The sequence below is a fragment of the Diabrotica virgifera genome, chromosome 1, assembly GCF_917563875.1.
Source record: "Diabrotica virgifera virgifera chromosome 1, PGI_DIABVI_V3a".
Lineage (NCBI taxonomy): Eukaryota > Metazoa > Arthropoda > Insecta > Coleoptera > Chrysomelidae > Diabrotica > Diabrotica virgifera.
Window position 1 is genome coordinate 249,424,462 of NC_065443.1, and position 24,334 is coordinate 249,448,795.

The following is a 24,334-nucleotide window of genomic DNA, read 5'->3' on the forward strand; positions in this document are numbered from 1 at the left end:
TTGCTTGTGGCAGTGTTATGTTTTGGGTTCGTATTACAGCAGTTGAATGCATGGAATTGGTTGGTGGTTATTAACGGGGCTCTAACAGGATAATTAGTCTAGGCGCCAGAGGGGTCACCGTGTCATATTCAATTCTGATGGACAAACTCAACGGTTTCTTATGGATTTTTGGCTGCTGATTACGAATTTTGAGGGGGGATTTCGATCCGAGTGGTCAAAAAATTGTTATAAACAATTTAATTGTTTATAAATTGTTTATAAGGCTCTGGCTCATAAACTAAAAGAGATAAAAAAAATGTTTCAAATAAAATTTATTCCTTAATAAAAAACGAAGAAATAACCGTTTACTAAACTTAAATCTAACAGTTAGAACTCAAGATATTGTAAAATTAGTGCACAATGCAAATTTCAAATTGCAAAATAAGTATTTTTCGAAGCTTTATCGATCGTAACTCGGCTTCTACGTATGCAAATGAGCCATAGAAGGTGTTGTTTTAAAGTTTAATGAACAGGCTTCCAAACAAACTTTGTTAAATTACTTGATCTTCATTTGTTTTAAAGTTATACCCGTTTGAAGTTACAATTTTCTTACAAATATTGTACATTCATTTGTTTATAAGGGTTTCAAGCAAATATGAGCTATAAACATTTATACTTTAATGAACAATAATGATACAAAAACTCAAAAGGAACAATTTGAGGTTATGAAAATGTTCATAAGTTTATTTTTGGCCAAGATGTCGATATTTTAATGGCGCGCTATGAGGCGGAAGATCGGCTTACAGTCAATTAAGTATTTTTCGACGCTTTATCGATCGTAATTCGGCTTCTACGCAGCAAAATGAGCTTTTCGTGGTCTCATTTTAAAGCTTAATTAATAGACTTCCAAACAAAGTTGTCAAATTACTTTATCTTCATTTGTTCTAAAGTTATACTCGTTTGAAGTTATAATTTTCTTAAATAATTTGTACATTAATTTTTGTATAAGGGTTTTTAGTAAATTTGAAATAAACATTTATACTTTAATTAAAACTAATAATAGAAAAACTAAGAAGGTGTATTTTGAGTTTAGGAAAGTGTTCGTAGGTTTATTTTTGGCCAAGATATTGATAATATAATAGCACGCTCTGAGGCTCAAGATCAACTCACAGTCAAGTAATAAATATCATGGTAAATATACCGATCGACTGCTCTCGTGTTACACTATTTTGCTCAGGAAGCCTTGACTATTCTTAATATGTCTATCAATGTCTACAATAATATAATATACTACTGTCAATTCTGTCTATTTGTTACAACACAGTCATTGTCTCTTAATAGTGTAATGTGATATTGATTCGTTGCAATAATGAATAATTTAGTTAATAATAAATTATGTATTATATGTCAAAAAAATATCAACATCAAAGTGTCTTCTACTGAGAACGGTTGTGCACGTATAATTGAAACAGCAAATATTCGTAAAGATTTTTCTCTTGTTTTCTCTTGTTGAAGGAGGCATTTCTCTTGTTAAAGATATGCCACCAACATCAAACTCAATCCACTTACTTATAAAACGAGCATTTTATGTGGTGTACACACAATTAACGTGCCTCGAAGATTCTGCAAAAGAACTTGATTCACTTATATATGGATATCTTATAGATAATGAAACTCTGAAGCCCCAAAAAGTTTTAATTTTAATGCCTTCAAAATCAGATTTAGTACCACCATGTGTCTGTAAAAATTGCTCGAAGAATTTATGCAGATGTTAAAAAGCTGAGATTTCCTGTATATCTCGATGCAGATGTATGAAAGAAAATGTTTGTAAAAATAGTAATAATAAATAATATCAACTCACTTTTTAGTTATATTTCTGAAATATTAGTTTTTAATGTGTTTTGCTCATTTAGTACAAAAAAAAGAAGACAAATTAAATAGAATGAAAGGTGATACGAGATACAGTATGATGATTTAATTATAAGAAGTATATGATAAAATTTTATTAGGATCTTCAAAAATGAAAAATGAAGATAACATACCTATATATATATATTACATAGAAATTATAATTTGCATCGAGATCTTAGCGCGTGAACCTTTACGCTGTGAGCCAATCTTGCGCCTCATAGCGAGCCATTAAAATATCGACATCTTAGCCAAAAATAAACTTACGAACAGTTTCGTAAGCTCAAATTGTTCCTTTTGAGTTTTTCTATCATTATTGTTAATTAAAGTATAAATGTTTATAGCTCAAATTTGCTTGAAACCCTTATAAACAAATGAATGTACAATATTTTTAAGAAAATTATAACTTCAAACGGGTATAACTTTAAAACAAATGAAGATCAAATAATTTAACAAACTTTGTTTGGAAGCCTCTTAATGAAGCTTTAAAAGGACACCTTATAAGGCTCATTTACATGCGTAGAAGCCGAGTTACGATCGATAAAGCTTCGAAAAATACTTATTTTGCAATTTGCATTGTGCACTAATTTTACAATATCTTGAGTTCTCGTTGTCGGATTTCAGTTTAGTAAACGGTTATTTCTTCGTTCTTCTTTATTAAGGAACAAATTTTATTTGAAACATTTTTTTGTATCTTTTTTAGTTTATGAGCTAGAACCTTATAAACAATTTATAAACAATTAAATTGTTTATAACAATTTTTTGACCACTCGGATCGAAATCCCCCCTCGAAATTCGTAATCAGCCAATAATCCATAAGAAACCGTTGAGTTTGTCTATCAGAATTGAAAATGACACGGTGACCTCTATTTGGCGCCTAGACTAAATGTACATCACACGGATTTTAGAACCTCATGTGAGATTATTTGTGAGAAAATTTTGTATTTATGGATAATAACGCCTGCCCAAATAGGACTCATGAGGTTAATTACTATCTGTTGACAGAAAGTATTCGTCCTTTGGAGTGGCCTGCGATGTCTTCAGACATGAACCCCATTGTACATGCCTGGGATGTGCTCCTGGGAAGGAGTCCTCTTAGAACCCAGCATGAACTTATAATTACCAGTAGAGAAGAATGAGAGAATCTGCCACAGAAAATGATTGATCGACTTGTTAGAAGTATTAGAGCTCTAGTCCATGCTTGTATCGATGCCTGTGGTGAAAATACAGGATATTAAAATTGTTAAATATATTTTAATTAGAAATAACTTTTTAGTATTTAATTTTTTATTTATTAAAAAAACAGTCTTAACAGTCTCTTAAAAAAATGTCTGTCAAACGTTATGCTATTTTTTTTATAAATAATGTTTCAGTTTATAAATAATTCAGTTTCAGAAACAGTAGTTTCTGAAAATAGTTAATAATAGCGAAAATTTTGGGTGTTGCATAACTTTTGAAACGATTGTGTATTTAGAAAACCATCACTGACACCATTGGGTCCATACTAGCCAGTTTATAGCTGTAATAGAACCTACTCCATACAGCAAAAATTAGGTTTTAAAATTTTGGTTGAATATACTTTACATGCTTCCTAATTAATATGACTGTCCATTGTCATTTTTTTAGTCAGATTGTTTAATTCAGAAAAAACTATTTTATTTTTCCAATTTAAATAATATTTTATAAAATTTAATGAAGGAATTTTATTATTTATTTATTATTTTTTCAGATTTTAAAAGTTTACATGTTGTACAACGAACTCCCCTAGTCGCGTAAATAAATTCTTCCAACTCCGGACCATGAACCGTTATTTCGTAGCGCTTCTTGCACGACGCCGTGTCGTGGCGCTACTTCCGTGACGTTCGCTTCATTATTTTACTACAGCGAAAAAGTAACACAACGTCAGTATAGATATAAAAGCTTCGTTTCAATAATAACCAGATCGTTTTAAAAAATCACCACTAATCTGATTATGGTTTTAAGAGCATGGTTTAATTCATGGCAACAAATCATGGCTCTTATTTGATGCCAAGAGCTACATAAATAATGACACTATTTCACTCTATCCTTATTTCATTGTTCAAATGCTTATTCAAAATATATCGACAATTTATTACTTATACAAGACTTACCTACCTTTTATATTATATACTATAGTATCTCTTGATTTCTTCTATATACCTTCTTCTATATTGTTAATTTAAAAAATATCCATAGTTTTTATGGGTCTATATAGGTCTGGATCCCGCGTATGAAAAAAAAAAGTTGATTAATAGCAAGCTGAAAATTTGTTAATAGCTTAAGGGTGTCTAGTCGGACAAACTTTGATATATGGGAACACTGGAACAGGAGAAGTTTTAATTGTGGAACAGGTTAAAAATTTGGAACGGTCAGACCACGAAAACGGCACATGTATTTTGTCCGACAGAACAGACTTAAACTCTCCGAACAGAGATTAAACTCTCATGCAAAAATCAGACTGCTATTTATCACCAAATGGGCGTTTTAATGAGTGGAACATGTAGAATATGTCAAATGACAGGAATTATGACAGGTGATAAATAGCAGTCTGATTTTTGCATGAGAGTTTAATCTCTGTTCGGAGAGTTTAAGTCTATTCTGTCGGACAAAATAAATGTGCCGTTTTCGTGGTCTGACCGTTCCAAATTTTTAACCTGTTCCACAATTAAAACTTCCCCTGTCCAGTGTTCCCATATATCAAAGTTTATTCAACTAGACACCCTTAAGCTATTAACAAATTTTCAGCTTGCTATTAATCAACTTTTTTTTCATACACGGGATCCAGACCTAATAGTCTATAGGGATATGTAGGAATAAAAAGTCCTTGTTTTGTAAAAGTGCTATACCCGTGCCAGGTATCTAATAAGATACTCATTAATATTCAGCTTAGCGGGATGCAATTATTGGAGGTGAAATTACGCAAAAAAGGGATCATTTTATAAAACAGGTAGATCCCTTGTTTATGGAATTTCACACCTCCAACAATAGCACCTCGCCTAGCTGAATATTATGACTCTCTAAAGCTCATTTCGCACCAAACGAGTCTAGTCCAATCCAGTCATCATATGCTCGAAGATTGGTCCAGCTGTGTTAGTACGAAAGTAAAGCAAATGCGTCGTTTTGGTTTCACACTGACTCAATCACATCCAGTAGAATTGAGTCGTGTCGAGTCAAGCCTCTTTATGATTCGACAGGTGGAATTCTTACATCAGTCTTGTTCAGTTACTGCACGGTGTTCACATTTATAAATGGATATTGAAAATATAGCATTTCTTAAATGAAAAAATAAATATGTCGTAATTCGAAAGTAGTCGTAAAACTTTTTAGGATCATCTAGAAATCAGTCAACATATGACCGAATTAACCAAAAACAGATCTTTGGGATAAACCCAAAACAGTTTTCTTCGTTGCCTCCAGGGCCCCCGCTACCATATGTGCAAAGTGTGCAATGCACACGGGCGCCGTCCTTTAGGGGCGCCAAAACAGAGGGTCAAAAAGTGCAAAAAGATTTACAAAAAAAAAAAAATAAAAAAGCAAAAATTAATTTTAAAATAAAAGTTGAGAAATTAAATAGTTCAGTTTTATTTTGTTCGTTTGGATGACATTTTTAGTCTTTCTATAAACATAAAATAAAAAATCCCGCTATAAAAATAACAAACGCCCAACTGTAGATAAGAAATACCTAACTATGCGCTGATTTCGTGGAAAAACTCCAGACACATTGGTTGAGCAATAGTGTGTGGGCGGTAATTCTATCTCATCGATAAGCGAACGATTCTGCGGCGCTCAAATGATGAATCGACAATATTTGAAAATCGCATACCTATCAAATAACTAATTAGAGCGGACTGTATCGTCGCCCCTTTGCGAAATTATTCCGATTCGATTTTTTTGCACAAACTAACTCAGAAAGAGGTCCTTATAACAAATTCACAGGGGGCCAAGCGGTGCCGTGGACGAAAAATTGGTAAAACATTTTTTTTAAAACAAATTCACAAAATAATTTTTTCATTTCGAACAAATTTTTTTAGTTGGGTCATTCTGAGTAAAAATTGGGTCTCTTGCCATTTTTCACTCAAATTGATTGTTGTCGAGTTATATGCAATTTAAAATTAAAAAAAAAATGCGAAAATGACCATTTTCAAGGCTTAATAACTCGATTAAAAATTATTATTATGAAAGTCAAAAAGCGACCAAATCAAAGTTTAAAACCCCTCCTTCAACATTCTGAAGAAATTTTTGTCATTATTTTATTACAAAGCTGTTGTTTTTGATGATTAACAATTAGCGCTATAGTCCAGGCTATATCGTTGCCCACGTTAGCAAAATTATTTCGATTAGATTTCTTTGCAAAAACTTACTCAAAAAAGGTCCTATAACAAATCCACAGGGTTCCAGGCAGTACCTTGGTCGAAAAATTGATTAAACAATTTTTTTTAAACAAATTCACAAAAATAATTTTTTTTCTTCAAACAATTTTTTTTTAGATAATTTGGGTCATTTTGAGCAAAAAAGGTATCTTGTGATTTTTCTCTAGAATTGATTGTTGTCGAGTTATATGGCCATTTTCGCATTTTTCAAATCTTAAATCGCGTATAACTCGACAACAATCCATTTTAGAGAAAAATGACAAGGGACCTTTTTTACTCAGAATGACCCAAGTTATCTAAAAAAAAATTGTTAGAAATTTTTTTTGTGAATTTGTTTAAAAAAAATGTTTAAATAATTTTTCAACCACAACACCGCCTGGCACCCTGTGGATTGAAGCTAGGACAAATAATCCTCGGACAAATAATCCAGGAAAAAATCCCCACAAGTTATCCCTGGACAAAAAATCCCCGGACAAATAATCCCTATAAATGTTTTTGGACAAAATATCCCCACAAAAAATCCCGGACAAAATATCCCCAAGAAATATTTGCTGCCGAATAGTTCTCTAAAAGTTTTCCCGTGAATGCAATCGGTATAAGTAGATAGCAATAGCCATGAAACCGCTTTTCGGTACGAAAATAATGAATAGCAATTAATATTAAGCATGAATTGTAATTTCGATTAAGTACCAAATTTCTAATTCCAATTCCATGTCGAAACTTCAAATTTTACGTGACAAAAAAGTGTGAGTTTTTTCAAAAATCGTGGGAGAGAATGAGATGGGGAATGAGCTAAGGCTGTGGGAATCATGTTGTAATTATTGGCTTAAATCTTTTGCTCACTCTGTTTTGAATAAGTATGTCCAGTACATTGCGTATTCGTGATGATAACTGCTGGTCTTGACAACGATAATCTTGATTGTAATCCAAAAAACCTGTTCCTTTTTGTACATTTAGCGTCAAAAATATTTAGTCATCATCATAAATGTCGTTATAACTCTTCGAGAGTCTTTGCCGCGTTTATTATTGCCTTCCATGTTTGTCGGTCCTGTGCCACTATTTCCCATTGTCTCACTCCCATTTTCTCCAAATCTCCTCTGACTGCATCTTTCCACCTTTTTCTAGACCGTCCGACACCTACAGACCTTCTCCAATCTGGCCTCTCCCCGAGTAGCTATGTCTGGTTTGGTTTTTGGATAAATTTTTGGCATGACATACTCTAAGGCCAGATTAAACAACAATGCTGAAAACGGATCTCCCTGTCTCAGTCCAGAATTTACGCAGAAACCGTTTGATATTTTCCCCACTATTCTAACTTGTACAAAGGAGTTACAGATGCATTTGCGTTACCGCAGTTAGTTTCTTCTGTACGCCCAACTCGGCCATTTTGGTCGAGCTGGGTGTACGTAAAAATTGTATTCCATGTAGTGTTGGACGATTAATGTAAAATTTGAAGATTTCGGCATGGAATTGGAATTCGAAATTTGGTAAAATTTCGGGAAAACTTTTAGAGAATTATCCGGCAACAAATAATTCGTGGGGATTTTTTGTCCGGGATTTTTTGTGGGGATATTTTGTCCAAAAAAATTGTGGGGAATATTTGTCCGGGATTTTTTGTGGGGAATATTTGTCCGGGATTTTTGTGGGAATTTTTTGTCCGGGGATTTTTTGTCCAGGGATAATTTGTGGGGATTTTTTGTCAGGGATTATTGGTCCGGGGATTATTTGTCCTGACCCCAAAAAAATAAATAAAAAACATTATCAAAATACCTATGCTTATAAAATGACAAGGGGCGCCACAATCCTTTTTTGCACACAGGCGCCAGTAGTTCTTACGGGTGCCCTGGTTGCCTCCTTCTTCGAAGGCGACGTAATATTACTGTTTGAACAACTTTATCCATTTTTAACCATTTGTGTTCTCTACACTGATGGACTGATGACTCCACAAGACGCATTCAGTGTGAAAGTTAATGGCTGACTTACTTTGACTGGACATGAATCGACCTGACTGGACTCGATTGGACTCGCTTGGTTCGAAATGAGCTAAGATAGCCGGTACTACATTACTTTTCTAACATTTTATAATAGTTGAACTCATGTATGGGTTCAACTAGCTTTCAAATGCTTCATAATTTTTTTTAAGTCTCAGGAGGTTTAATATTACGCATGTGCAAATGAAACCTTTATACAGTACAATAAAACAACGTATGACAAAATAAAATAATTTATTTTAATGAGAAAATACAAATTCGCTAAAAAGTCACAGAAATACTGACTGATTATCTATTAATAAATTAACTAACAATTATGGAAATACAGGGTAATTCATTTAAAACATTTTATTTGTGTATAATTTGTAACATTTTCTACCCCATTTTTCTCGAAAAACAATCAATCAGTATTTATTTTACATTAGAAATATATTTCAGTATAAACAAGATTCACTATTATAAAAACAAATAAATAAAAAATTGTCAAAACAGTCCAACAAAACATTCGTCCTATTTTTATCCTCATTACGCTCAAAAGGGGTTTCAATAATTTCTAAAATTCAAATAAAAAGAAAGAAGGTTAAAAACAGAGCATTTCAGAAAACAAGACAAAGTTTTGAATATCGAATATATCGAAGCTTCGTATAAAGAGGCATATTTCAAATAAACAAATCATAGGAAAACAGATAATAAGGACACACTTTAAAATTAAAAAGGATGTACAGGTAGGACAAATTTCTAAATGGGAAACAACTATACAAAGACCTAAAATGAAGGTAACAAAAAGTATGATACCACCTTAGACCACTTCAAGAAAAAAATAAAAACAAATTGCATATATTATGGAGATGAAATAAAAAGATGGTATAAAAAACGGCAAGTCAGTAGAAGTCAGTAGAATGTTACAGATGTGACAACACGTACCGAAAAAATAATAATTAAAGTGGGAAACATAATGAGTTTATAAGTACTTCTGCACGTTGGTTTCCAAATAAACTTGTACATCAAAACTATTAAAAAAAATAAATGCATCAAGCCAATCTGATTGATTTTAGTGCAATGTTCCGTTTGATTTCGATGCATCTCTCATTTGTTGAACACTGCTTTCAACCCTCTGGATTGCAATACCATCGAATGTAGATGAACTGGTAAAAATAAATAAAACTAAGGCTGCTTACAGACGAACCACTTTTTGAAGTCGAAGTCGGTAGCAAGAAGAAGCTAGCTTGTCGCTAGTATCGGCGTTTGCTGTCGTTCTGATCGACTTCTTTTTGTAGCTAACAGCGGCGACAAAATGTGGTCTGTACAAGCAGATTAATTATGAATTCGAACGAAGAAACACTGCTTTTGTTGCTCCGTCGAAAGCGCAGACAAAGAATAAAACGACCTAAATTTTGGGTGCATCCCATTGTCAAAGACCGTTCAAAGTTTGGACAGGCAAGCTCTTGCCTTTGCATTTCTGTTGCTATATGAATCATTTTTATAATCCCAAATCGTAGGTTTAACCTGAACTACAGCAATGAAAGTGTCTGTGTCGAACATAGGTTGTAACCATAGATATATAATACTCTAGATTACGCCCTGTCATCTTAAAATGGGTGACGGTTGCGACAGAGATAAATGAGCCTATTTGGTCGGTAGTCTCTTTTTAATTTAAGGGGAATATCGACGACGTGACTATCTCACAGGTAGCGAAAACGGCACCTGTTGATCGCTACTGTACCACCTTTTTTTTTTTTTTTTTTTTTTGTTTGTTTCAATTTTTTTTTTCTTTTTTTTTATTATTTTTTTAATTTAATCAATATTGCGTTTATTAGATATTTTTACATAAGAAAAATGGACCTAAGTAAAGCTAGCAGATAATAAATGTATGTATAGTAAGTTAATATTGGAATACATAATTTGTGAACTGCATAGTAAAATAAAAGACGTTCGTTATTAATATAAATTCGGCCTTATTCGAATGATGTGAATAATGTTTGTTTTGCTTCTACCTTTTCAAAAAATTGTAACAATATAGTTTCATAAATAAAAATAATGTCAATTACTAATAAAAATGTCTAATTATTAAATAAAAATAAGTCCACAATTTTCAGAAACTAACTTTTTGAGAGGAATAGACTCCTTTAAGATAAACGTTGTGTGCAAAAACTATACCAGTCCAACATTAGGAACAAAACTACAATATAACTCTGAATTTTGATGTCATCCATTTCATCCATCTTTCAACTATATAGTTAGTTTTCTTTGCTCTTCTGTAAAATTAGGAATATGTGACTGGTGATGTTTTTGAAATGACCGATTTAATTAATAAATCGATAGTACATTATGTTGATATTAATTATTGGTAATTTGAACGAATATTTAACAATTACTTTATACTATTCTACCATTAACTTATTAAAAAAATAACATTGGCTTTTATATTTTTTAAAATCTATAGGTACCTACACAGTTTTTCTTATTTGTTATATATTTCTTTGCATAGATTTACTTTAGAGATGTAATAATATCTAATAAACGCAATATTGATTAAATTAAAAATAAAAAAAGTAAAGATTGGTACGGGATTCGAACCCCGATTATCCGTGTCCAAAGACCAAAGACCAGTTCCCGTCGCCACCCGCTCGAACTGTCAAAACATTTAAATAATACTCGATAGAGTAGGATAGTGACGTCGTCGATACTCCCCTTGAATTAGAAAGAGACTACCGACCTAATAGGCTCATTTTTCTCTGTCTCAACCGTCACCCATTTTAAGATGGCAGGGCGCAATCTAGAGTATTATATGGTGTGGTTATCTATGGTGTCGAACGGCTCCATTTTTGTTAACACTGCTTTCAAAATCAACAAACACGCTTGTACTTTTTGTCACTGCTACCGGCGTTTCAAAGTGGTTTCGTGAGAAAAGAGAATCGCTACAATTATTGAGAAGTCAGCTGACGGGAGGGGCGACAACCGACGACAGAAGTTGAAGTGCAGTCGAGAAAACCCCCATGCGTTTTGCATTGGTGTCAAATGACGACTTCAAGTAGCGACATACAACTACAAACGCTTGACTTTTGCTGCCGACTTTGACTTCAAAAAGTGGTTCGTCTGTAAGCGGCCTAACCATTGACCATTCCAAATCACGTGGTATAATATATATGGCCGGCAGTGGGCAAAAATTTAATAATATAGGGTTTACATCAGTTTTTGTAAAGAATATCCTGTTTGGTTTTGTTGTTTATTGTTAATTGTGCACCGAAATTGTGATAGCAAATAAATATAAACTAGTTTATCGCCTACATAACTGAATTATCCCATAGTAGTTATTAACACAAACTGGTAACTAATATGGGATAATTCAGTTCTGTAGGCGATAAACCACTTCATATTTAATTTGTTATCACAATAATTTCGCAGATTTCCCTACACAATTAACATAAAAAAACAACCAAACAGGATTTTCTTTACAAATTAATGTCGATGTAAGGTTAGATTTTGCCCACACCCGGCCATGTTTGACGTTTCATTGGAATGCCTAATTGTCTTCATTTAACATAGGTATGAAATATCTTTTTTGAGATATAGTACCACCATTTCTCATAATGATGGTCAATATTAAAGGTTGTATAGGAGTTGACACATGTAAAAGGTTCTTAGAACAGAATAGAACCAAATAGTGGCAATAATTGTAAGGCGAAATTGATTACTGATGGAACAACTGGGAGACTAGGTAATAATATTTATTCAGTTTGATCGCATCATATCAAATCAATAAATAAAAATTTGAATATTGTGAAAATTTTTTTATAATTCCATAAAAAATTATTCTTAAAAATCCACATCAGATGTACTCAAAGTAAAAAAAGAAACGTTTTATTTCATGTGGTTGTTAAAACAGAAACATCATTGGTTAAGTAATGAGCAACCAAGATGTTAGCATTAAAAACATTCAAAATTTGTCCTAAAATCTAAATAATAATTTTACATAACCGTTTCAACCTACCGCTAAATCTTAAGTCACCTAACCTCAATTTTGGGACGTTTTTCATACACATTTCAGTTGTTTAAATACAGAAACCGAAATAAAACCATTTTCTGATTATTTTTCAGTCATTTTCAACAAGCTTCTAAAAAACTAGGAACGACTTTGAAAATTCTACAATTGTCACGCCCACTTAATAAGCAGCAAAATTACCGAAAATTATGTTAGTACAATTGTACAGAAATATCTGAAATCCCGAAGGTCACTTAGGTAGCAAATCAAGGAGAGAGGACTTCAGTAGAATGCGTTGGTGCAAAGAGTAAACATCCATTTAAAATGCATTGTACACGAAATCACTGGTTTTGCGACACTGCCAGATAAAATCGTAGAAGAGTTGTTTATTTAGAATATATTTAATATTTTTTTATTAAACATAAATATTAGTGCCTACTAATGCCGTGAAAAATTTTACTGTGAAACAGGTAATAAATAAAAAACCGAAAAACCTTTGTAGTCAAAGTAATGAAGCTTAAAATAGGACAAAACCTCGCAATTTTTACAGAATGGATTGATTTGCTTAAAAAATTGAGAATAAGTAGTAAATAGTCCAAGGATCAAAATCTATATGATACCGAAAGGCGGTACTTTTACAATAGGGGTGGTTGCCACCCCATCCCGGGGGGTGGAAATGTTTTATTATATTTTGACCATAAAGGTTGGTAAAAACGTTCATTCTAAGGAAAAAACGTTTTATACATTTTTTTGATAAAATTAATAGTTTTCGATTTATTCGCTAGCGAAAGTGTTAGTTTTATCACAGTTTTATATCGAAAAAATCAATGTTTTTAACAAGTTTTCTGCTAATAACTCCAAAAGTTTTCGTTTTATCAAAACAATTTTAATTAACAAAAATGTACCTTTTGAAAAAATAAACAAAACCTTTTTTTTAATTTTCTTTAAGACCAATAGTAATCGAGCTATACTTTATTATATGTTAGCTCTTCTTCGTCAAATGCTAAATATTGTAGTTTCAAAGTCAAAAGACGGGGAAACTATGCATTTTTCGAGGATAACTTGTTCAAACTAATTTAAAGTAATTGGAAATATCTATCTCCAGAAATAACAAAAAAAGTCTCTAGCTCAAAAATTAAGTGACTTGTAATGAAAAGAATGTCAGTCCCTATTTTTTCAGCGAAAAAGTTATCGGAAGCAACCACCTAATTACCACCCTAATTAAAATTAGCAATTGGCCTTATTTGGTCTTCTTTATTTGTATATTATTAATAGGTTTGAGAAGTTTGACCGGCTTAGAATAATTAGTTTAAAAAAAATGGAGTTAAAAACGAATAACGAATTTTTGTAGTTTGGAAAAAAATGGCCTTTTCTTCAGAATAGAAAGATTAGCATGAGAGATACGAAAAAATGTTCAATATGAAATTGTAGCTTATTTAATTCCCAAGAAAATAGTTTGCATAAATTTTTTCTACAGCAAAAATTGAGTGAGCTATTGATAATTAAAACTTGTCATAACATGTAAAAACCACCTTTACCAACCCTTTCAAAGTCACCTCTTTTTGCGACTGAGGATTTTCATGAAATTTAATGTCAACAGTCTTGTAGATCTTGTAAAAACCTACAAAATTCTTTTTTATCAAACTTTCTAAGATAAAAAATAAAAAAGTTACCGTTAAAAAATCAATATATATTTTTGTAAAAAAAGGAGACATTCAATTGGAAGCAGAATAATGCAAGTTAGAGGTGTTTTTAGTCATTGGCCTTATTCATTCTTCTTTATTTATGTATTAATAATAGATTCTAGAAGTTTGAGTGGCTTAGAATGATTAGATTTTAAAAACTGGAGTTAAAAGCGAATACGAATTTTTGTAATTTGATAAAAAATGACATTTTCTTCAGAATAGAAAGATTAGCATCAGAGATACGAAAAAATGTTAAAATACGAAATTTTAGGTTATTTAATTACCAAGAACTTGGTTTGAAAAAAAATTTACTACTGCAAAAATTGAGTGAATCGTAAACGAGTATATCGAAAAATATTGATTTTTTCGATATATGTAAAACTAACACTTTCGATAGCGAATAAATCGAAAACTATTAATTTTATAAAAAAAATGTATAGAACATTTTTTGCTTAGAATGAATGTTTTTATCAACTTTGTGGTCAAAATATAATACAAAATTTCCACCTCCGAGATGGGGTGGCAACCACCCCCATGGTAAAAGAGCATTTCGGCATCATATATATTTTGATCCTTGGACTATCCACTACTTACTCTCAAATTTTCAAGCAAATCGATCCATTCTGTAAAAATTGCGAGGTGAAAAGCTTCGGTTCCTGGACTATTGAAATCCGATTGGTTTGGCCTTGGCGGTCTCTCAAACTTGTAAAAGGACAAAAGAAGTAAGCTCGACCTGTAAACTACGTTTAAAAATCAGGTAATCTAGTCCTGGCGTCCATAGTCCATCCATCTCTTTCTTTCCGAATACTTTCTTTGTCTGCTCTCTGTACAGATAGGCAAAGTTCCTAAAGTCATACCTAGTCTTGACGAGTAATACACAGTATATGCATACTTCTTTCCCAATAAGTCTAGAATGTACAATTCTGTTGCATTCTGTCAGATCTTCCGCATGTACAACCGTAATATTGTATAACGATTCAAGTATTCTGGAAGACTTTGTCTCTACATTTGCTCTACTTTGGTTTTTGTATACAAGCAACTGTCCTACAAATGTATAGAAAGTATAAATTAAGTCAACAAAAACTATTTACAAAAGATACCACAGTCATAAGAGAAAAATACTATATATAAATATTTTTATATATATTTGTCCATCGGTCAATGCTAGTCGATAGGCATAGCCCACGGGTGCTCGATGTGACCGTACTGGATCGCTGAGAGATAGTCCCTGAGTTTCCTGTAGATGGGGACGTCCTGTTGCATGGTTGGGATGGGGATAGTTTCACCTAAGAATTCGATGGACGCTACGGGCGAAATGATGCAGGCTGTTCCCGCACCAAACATTTCCAACAACTGAAAAATAAAATATAATCATTAAATAAAGTAGTAGTCGATCGGATAGCTCAGTGCGACTAGCGGCTGACCCACACTTCACTTCGTCGTGAGGTATGTGAGTTCAAGCCCAGCCCAGGCCATCGGAAAAACAAAAAGGCTAACGCGTCAGTATAAAATTCTAAATATGAATCTGGCGCTTAGACTGGAATATGCGGGCATCTAATCGACCTATAAGGGAGCAGTACGGCAAGGGATAAAGGCTTGCGGCTCGGTGATACTCCCCCATAGATCCCTACCGAAGGGCGTTGACGCCTAAAAACGGTGTATATGTACAAATAAAATAGTATATATGTTATAGTCAAAGCTCGAATTCCAGGCACTCCTAGGTTTGACTATGCAATCCTCAGGTCTGACTGACGGTCTTAGTCAAAGCACGAAATAAATTACAGTTTCGGACTTTGACTAGTCAAACATAGGAGAGACTATATTGGTCAGGCAAAGGTCGAAATTTAATTTGATGAAATCGGGGTTTGACTAGTCAAGCTCCGATCAGCTATTAAAATGTAATTTGTTAGATTAGGTTTAATAAATCGTCATTTTTTAATTTTAATGTTTATTATTTTTATATTGTCGTAATTAAAATAAAAAATTAGTGTTTATTCTCGCACGTTGAGGCATTATGGCATTTAGAGTTGCACAATACGTTAGACCTTTTACACTTACATGGTTTTGAAGAGCACTTCTTATTGCAGTGGTATTTTATAAATCCTTGTCCTCCAAATTTAGAATCTTTTGTACTAATTTCTCTTAGAGACAGCTTAACGTCTGGAACATCTTCGAAATTAGGAAAATTCTCTTTGCATTCTCTTATTTGATTTCTTGAAATAAGTGTGTTTATTGTTCCGTATTTCGTACCAGCTCTATAAACCGTCAATTATTGTATTATCTTGTATGATACACAAAATATTTCGAACATCTCCTTGGCACGCGTTCGAGCATGCGTTGTGCACAGACAGAAAATATTAAAATAAATAAAGGAAAGGCGATTGAAGGTCTTCATGCCCAGGCTAATGTATGAAACATACATACATACATAATCGGTTGCCTCTTTTACTGTTATGAAACAAATAAAGTGAAAAAAAATGTCCTCCAATTTCGCTCGGAAAAACTGTACCAATACCTATCCCCAGTTTTGATAGAGCCAAAGAGGATGCTCGAAATATTTTGAGTAGCATACAAGATAAAACAATTGATGGTTTATATAGAGTTGGTACGAAATACGGAACAATAAACACACTTTCTTCAAGAAATCAAATAAGAGAATGCAAAGCGAAATTTCCTAATTTCGAAGATGTTCCAGACGTCTCTCTGTCTCTAAGAGAAATTAGTAAAAAAGGTTGTAAATTTGGAGGACAAGGATTTATAAAATGCTACTGCAATAAGAAATGCTCTTTCAAATTACGTAAGTGTAAAAGGTCTAACATATTGTGCAACTCTAAATGCTATAATGCCTCTAGAGAATAAACACTAATTTTTGAAGTTATACTTCTTTACCGGCGATAGAGGGTGATTTTTTTATATGTTAAAACCTATCAGCCCGGCGCATGCGCATTATAACTTTGTTCTGATTGGATGTTCAAATGACATGTCAAAAATTATCCGATATGGCAGCTGTGGTTTGGAGGTAAAGGTAAAGGTAAACAAATGTATAATATATTAGTTTTATTGTTGTGAGGACAGAAACAAAAAAGTTTATAATATTGTAGTGACTTTTAAATAGTTTTTAAAAGCAACAGGTACGTAATAATTGTTAATGTATCATAAGTATAAACCTACCTATTTGATCTGCCAAAATACATAGTAGAGGAGAAGGTGGGAATACGGCCCCCTAATTTGTTTTTCGACTAGAGATTATAAACAATCAACATTTTTAAATTTAAATTTTCGTCCACATAACTATTAGTTTAATACTAATACAGTATTATTAAAAAAAAAATAAAAAAAATCAAGATCTAACATATAAAAAAAATATTCTTATAAGTATCTACGATACTGTGAAAAACAAAAACGTCACTCTAATATGGCCCCCAGGAGGCCATATTAAAGGAATACAAAAATCTATCGGCAGAAATCGCAGATATAGTGTTCAGTTTCTGCACCGGCATATTCATTGTGTGCCCACAAAAGACAGCTCTGACACTGTATCCAAGTCTCCCCTCTGCTATTACTTGAATAAGACTCCTCGCAAAAGATGCACACGGCGTCGTCGTTATCAGGAATTGAACCCTGTGAACTTAGTTCGGAATCTGTATCCTCTTCAATATTGGAAAGATCACTTTCTTCGGTGTCAGAATCTTCGACATTTTGCAATAGATACAATTGTTTTTGATATTTTGTTTATAATGTAACTATTTATTCAATATGACCCCCTCAATGTGCATGTAATATGGACCCGGGTCCATAATACATACACATTCAGGGGGCCACATTAAATATATAGTTACATTATAAACAAAATATCAAAAGCAATTGTATCTATTGCAAAATGTTCATAGGTACCTTTAAAAGTCGATATGCAATGGTTTTTCTACACACTAATCAGAGAGAGATAATGTTTATAACTGGTTTCTTAGAAAAAACAACATAAACACAAGAACGGCAAAAAGTTTTGTTAAGCACGCGAATGAAGCGAGCTTTGAAGTCGACTAAGGCCGATGCCACATTATGCGTTTTGACCGGATGCGGTGAAAACGCATCCGTTTCCAACGCAACCGGACCGACCTGTCACACTATGCGTTTAGTCTGGTGCAGTTTGTAAGCGCGTACCGATGACTCAAAACGCATCCGTTCCCAACGCAACCGGACCGATCTGTCACACTATGCGTTTTCACCGGATGCGGCGGAAACGCATCCGGTCAAAACGCATAATCTGACATCGGCCTAAAGGCTAAGCGCGGTAGTTCTCGGGTCCTGACATGTTTCGATAGATAAAGATAGATGTAGTATCAAGCGTAAATCAACAATGGCATTGGCGGAAGTGACAAATTCACTCGGGGGCCGATTTACCAGCAGGGGCCATATTCCCACCTTTTCCTCTATGTAATACTTTTATTTATATAATTTGATTACCATCAAAATTTCTATCAATATTCACCTAATATATTGTTTTTTTACTCTATGTTTTGTTGTATTTTTTCAATTCTAAATCATTTCAATTCAAAATTAAAATAATTTGATCAATTTTCAAAATATCAAAATATCACAAGTTTAATCCGTTTAGTTAGTCGATCTTCGTAAATAATGACACATAGTGTCCGTGGCTAAGCGGAGAAGGCGAATGAATTCCAATACCAACCGCTCTTATCAGCGCTGGTTCGAGTCCCAATAGAAACTTTCTTTTTTGTTTTTTTTAATACATTTTATGATTGTAAGTATATTTATTATATAATTGTATTTTCAGAAAATACGTATTTAGTTAAAAAAAATTTCGACAATTAATGTTCAGACATCATTTGTGGCTTGTTTAATGTGTTTGTGTGTGTTTTATTCTTTTATTATTTTAATTTTTGGCACTGTTCTAATAAAAATGTTTGAGAAGTAGTAAGTATAAATTAGTTTAATATTTAAACAAAATATAAATAAAAAGTATATTAATTTCGTTTAAATCATATAATAGAAGTATAACTTCTTACGTGCGTACAAAGTACACACACATTCTTTTTTTATTTTAATTACAACAATATAAAAATAATAAACATTAAAAAAATGACGTTTTATTAAACCTAATCTAACAAATTAGGACATTTTAGTAGCTAATCGGGTTTGACTAGTTAAACCCCGATTTGATAAAATTAAATTTCGACCTTTGCCTGACCAACTTAGTCTCTCCTAGGTTTGACTAGTCAAAGTCCGAAACTGTAATTTATTTCGGGCTTTGACTAAGACCGTCAGTCAGACCTGAGGATTGCCTAGTCAAACCTAGGAGTGTCTGAAATTCGGGCTTTGACTATAACATGTAGACTATCTTGTTGCTTTAAGTAAAATATCGAGTGGTTTAAAGCTAAAGTCGGTAGTATCATTGCTTCTCTCTTTGAGAATTTGAACTTTGACAGTTGCTAACTGTCAAATTGGCTGACATTTATTCCGTGTGTTTTACCAAATCACAGTGAATAGATATAGTATATGCACGTACAAATAATACAATTATTTTATCAAAATGGGTGTTACATTAGGGTAACCTTCCACGCACTTCGTGTACAGTAAGGGAAAAAACCCTTACTTTATAATATAATATGTATCCTAAATTGTACATAATTTAGGCATAAGTAGGTCGTTAAAGAGGTGTTGGTTCTATAATAACACACAAAGCGAAGGTTGATAATGTAGCTAATTGATGTAGTTTGTTTGGGTAACCTTGCGAATACGAAGCGTTGCTCACGTATAATCTAATTTCAAAGTCCAAGATAAAGGAAGACATAAAAAGCCCGAGGAGGGGTTAAGTATCGATTTTGTTCGAGATGGGTGTCTGAACGACCACCCCGTGAAACAACACCTCCTTAAGCCCTACGCTTATGAACGTTATATCTTTAAATAAAAGTATAGTGTAGTGTAGATTCAGTGTTTTTCCTAAGTTCGAGAGTTGGCCCTTTTCCCGTCCCTTAAGGACCAACACGACATTCGCCTATTTTACGGTATAATAGTCCTACCGATAAAATTATTCGCAGTGTAGTGAATAAATTTGAGTTCATTAGTTCAATACACAATCAAACAACCCCCGTACAAGCACGACATAATGCAAGATCCACCGAAAACATAGCCGCTGTCCATGAGAGTTTGCACGTGCACTAGTGTGCAGGAGAATCCGATAGAGAATATTATAGTATGATATAATTGATCCAAATAATGGCATAACCCAGACATCCAAAGTAAAAGTTTTCCTCCAACACCAAATTGTTCTATATGGTCCACATATTGTTCAGTAAAAAGTTACACCATTTTGAGCGTCCGGTTTGGGGGGAGATGGGGGAGAAGTCGGTAAATAAGTAGTTTTTTTACGTTTTTCGTCAATATTTCTAAAACTATGTTCTAGTCTAGGGTAAACAATGGTCTATACAAAAATGTTCTACATAAAATTTAAAACAAAAAAGGTCCTATAAATAATTGTTATAAAATCAACAGTTCCAGAGTTACGGAGGGTGAAAAGTGTAGGTTTTGGATACTTTTTATATTATCTGGGCAATTGATGATGATTTTGGGTGGTGAGGTTGACGTTTCTTCAAGGGCTTATCACTAACATATCATCGGCCACTGAAATAGCAAATTTTATTTACAAAACACAATCCTGTTAAAGAAAATTTCTATAAATTGCCCAAAGAATATAAAAAGTATCGAAAACCTCCACTTTTTACCCTCCGTAACTCTGGAACCGTTGATTTTATAACGATTATGTATAGGACCTTTTTTGTTTTAAATTTCACGTAGAACATTTTTGTATAGAACATTGTTTTTGCTAAAGTATAGTTTTAGAAATATTGACGAAAAACGTAAAAAAACTACTAATCTACCGACTTTTCCCCCATCTCCCCCCCAAACCGGACGCTCAAAATAGTGTAACTTTTTACTGAACAATATTTGGACCATATAGAACAATTTGGTGTTGAAGGAAAACTTTTACTTTGGATGTCTGGGTTAGGCCTTTTTTTGGACCAATTATACTATACTACCTCCGTAACTTTTGAACCGTTCATTTTAGAAGAATTATGCATAGGACCTTCTTTATTTCAAATTTAATGTAGAACATTTTTGTATAGAAGGTTATTCATGCTAAACCGCATAGTTTTAGAAATATTGACGAAAAACGTAAAAATACTACGAATTTACCGATTTCTCCCCCCTCTCCACCCTAAACCCGACGCTTAAAATGGTGTGACTTTTTTCTGAACATTATGGGACCATATAGAACAATTTGGTGTTGGAGGATAACTTTCACTTTGGATGTCTGGGTTTGGGTCTAGTTATTCCATACTATTAGGTATATAATATACCTATGATTCCAACCCTTCACATTACCGTTCTCGAATGATTAAGCTTATGCGCATGCGCAATAACATAATTATGCGCAGAAACACATTTTTCGTTACTGCGCATACTCGTAACAATCTGGTGATTTTTAGCAAAATCTGGCAATTTTTGAAGCAACTGTCTGGGGATTTTTAGTTTTTTGACCTGGCAACATTAGGCAGTCGATTTCAAGTCGCTCACAAGAACTCGTCTTTTCACATAGGTACTAAAACTTAGCAGCGAGTTTTGCTACGTGCCTTGGCATGCACCCGTACAAAATTTAACTGACTGGTCCAGAAGCTGAAGATAAACGACCACAGCCCCATTTTTGGATAAAGGCACGTCAATAAACATAATTCTCGAATTTGAGACGTAACCCAATTCAGATGAGATCCAAGAGCGTCCAATGCATTCTGAAAAAGGCACTGTTTAGTGTGGAATTTGAGCTGGAGGCTCATTGTTCCATATTTATTCGAGGAAGTCGTTGGCTAAGTCATCATCGTCAACGGCGAGTGCTATAGCTGATTACCAAATTCTTTTTGGCTGAATTGGATTATGTGGATTCCATCGAAATGTAGTTTCAACAGGATGGCACTGCGGGCTACACAGTTCATGCCACATTGGACATTCTACATAAGCGATTTGAGCGCACGGTTATCTCACGTGATGTGATATTTTGTCAAGGACATTGCGATTTGGCCCAGTTATACTGTTTCTTGTGGAGTTTTCTCAAATTGCTGGTTTATACGAATAAGCTACAAGCCCAGCGGCTCATAAAGCCAACATAATCAATGCCGTCGGTCAAATTTAGCCTGATTTAGGTATGTGCCACAATCATGAAAAATTGGACATCTAGTCATCGTACCCTCTTCATCTAAATTTTTCTTTTCCTAGTCCCCTGCCACCTGTTAGAACCTCAATCTTCTCTTCATTTTTCATCTACTCTTTCCATTAGAGCTATAAGAGCTCTACCCTTCGTCAGACTACGAAAACGTTCCATGTATTTTGTCGGACAGAACTTCCAATTGATTTGTTACCCTTTCATTAAACTGTCATGCAAAAATCAGACTGGTATTTATCACCAAGTGGGTATTTTAATAAGTCTGACACGTAGAACATGTCAAATGACAGGAATTATGTTGGTGATAAATAGCAGTCTGATTTTTGCATGAGAGTTTAATAAAAGGGTAACAAATCAATTGGAAGTTCTGTCCGACAAAATACATGGGACGTTTTCGTAGTCTGATGTTCCAAAGTTTTAACCTGTTCCACAATTAAAACTTCCCCTGTTCCAGTGTTCACGTACATCAATGTTTGTCCGACTAGACAACGTTAAGCTATTAACAAATTTTCAGCTTGCCATTAATCAACTTTTTTTGGTACGCGGGATCCAGGCCTAAAAGATAAGTCGTGTAAATAGAAACAGAAGAAATTACTCTGGAAACGACAAAAAAAATCAAACAGAAACTGTGTTATAGTCGATTCGCTAATCTGAGACACAACTGTCTACACTACAATCACAATAAAAATGCACTAGGTACCGTAAAATGGGGTGACTTTGACCGATTTTGTACTTTAATCCTATAAAAATCATATTTTAAATTTTGCTACATTTTTCTATATGCAAATATGTTATGGGTTTAGGCGTCTACTTTCAGTAGCTTAGATTATAATTACAAGAAAATAATCATGACTTAGAAAAAAAAAAAAAAATAAAAAATGCCTTTGGTCAAGTTCACCCCATCTGGGGGGAAGTTGACCGTATATGCATTTTACCTGTAAAATTATTTTTCTTGTAAGTGGGGTTAATTTGACCGTTTTTTAAACCATTTTTTCGTTATATCGGTGGATTTAACAACCCTTGGAATATTAATTCTTTTTTTTTAATTAAAAATGAATTCTTATATATTGATGTGATCTTGATTATTGATATGAGATAATATTCTTATATGCCATTTAATTTTATCAATGCATTAATCATAATCTAATTAATTTACCAGATCACATATCAATATGTTTTCAATCTTAGGGCGAATTATAAAATTAATTACTTACTCTCGTGGCTTCTAAGTATTTCTCAATGGTTCCTAATCGCGATAGGAAAGAAAAGAGTAAAATAATACACACATATGGGTTACAATTATAATCAAAATATTGTTTATTTTATTTAAATGGCAATCACTGCTTAATATTTGCTAGATCTTATTATTCTTAAACATAACATTTACAACTGGGAATCTTATTTCCTTTTGGTTTCCAATTGAAAGTTTTTATTAACATTTAACTATTAGGATTTATTAGCAACAATTCTATTTAAGTTTGATGAAGCTTTTCTGATATTATTTATTATGTTCTTCAATTTATAATGTGGTATTTAATACGAAAAACCCATACATTCATGTCCAAACAAATGAGACTGACCTTTTTCTGGTGAACTGAGAATGTCTCCACACAAGATCCGTTTCCTGCTATCCTTGGCTGCGATCAAAACCTCGTCCTGGCTTTCAGTAATGTTCTCCTTTGAAAACTAGCTCGTATAGCTCTCGTTCCTGCTTCTGTCGTGATGCTGTATTCTACCTTTTTCGAAACTGCAATCAGCTACCGGGACACTCTTGGCTCAAGGAGGTTCTTTTACTCTCAACCTGGCCTACCTCTCGTTCCACGATAGATACTCCACACTCACGGAACTACACCGGCTTTCTCCTCTCCGTACACTACCGTCTACTACTGGACTTCACTTCTCGACAGCTCAAAACATTCTGCTCTCTATTTTTCATTCATTCTCCTACTTTCTAAATATCCCTTCCAGATTCACAAATCAACCTTCCACCACCAACTCTCATTCGCAGTATTCCTCAAAACCAATTTTTAATCTTTCTAAATATGCTTAATGGATTTAAAAAAAAATAGTTAATTCCCATTCTAAAATTACTTTCTACTATTTACAAAATTTAATGACCTATTATCTACTTCAACTGAGTCTTATTTAGCATAGGCTAATGA

The 24,334-nt window shown here is 33.4% G+C and overlaps 1 protein-coding gene across 7 annotated transcripts in view; it reads right to left on the reverse strand.

Moving 5' to 3' along the window:
- Window positions 1-8,486: 8,486 nt before the first annotated feature.
- LOC114329566 (branched-chain-amino-acid aminotransferase, cytosolic) overlaps window positions 8,487-24,334 on the reverse strand; it is a 201,529-nt gene continuing 185,681 nt past the window's right edge. For all 7 annotated transcript variants that reach the window (XM_050648471.1, XM_050648477.1, XM_050648478.1 and 4 more), the window contains one exon: window positions 8,487-15,289. In XM_050648471.1, coding sequence (XP_050504428.1) covers window positions 15,101-15,289 — 189 coding nt within the window. In that variant the 3' untranslated portion in view covers window positions 8,487-15,100. The remainder of the gene's footprint in view (window positions 15,290-24,334) is intronic.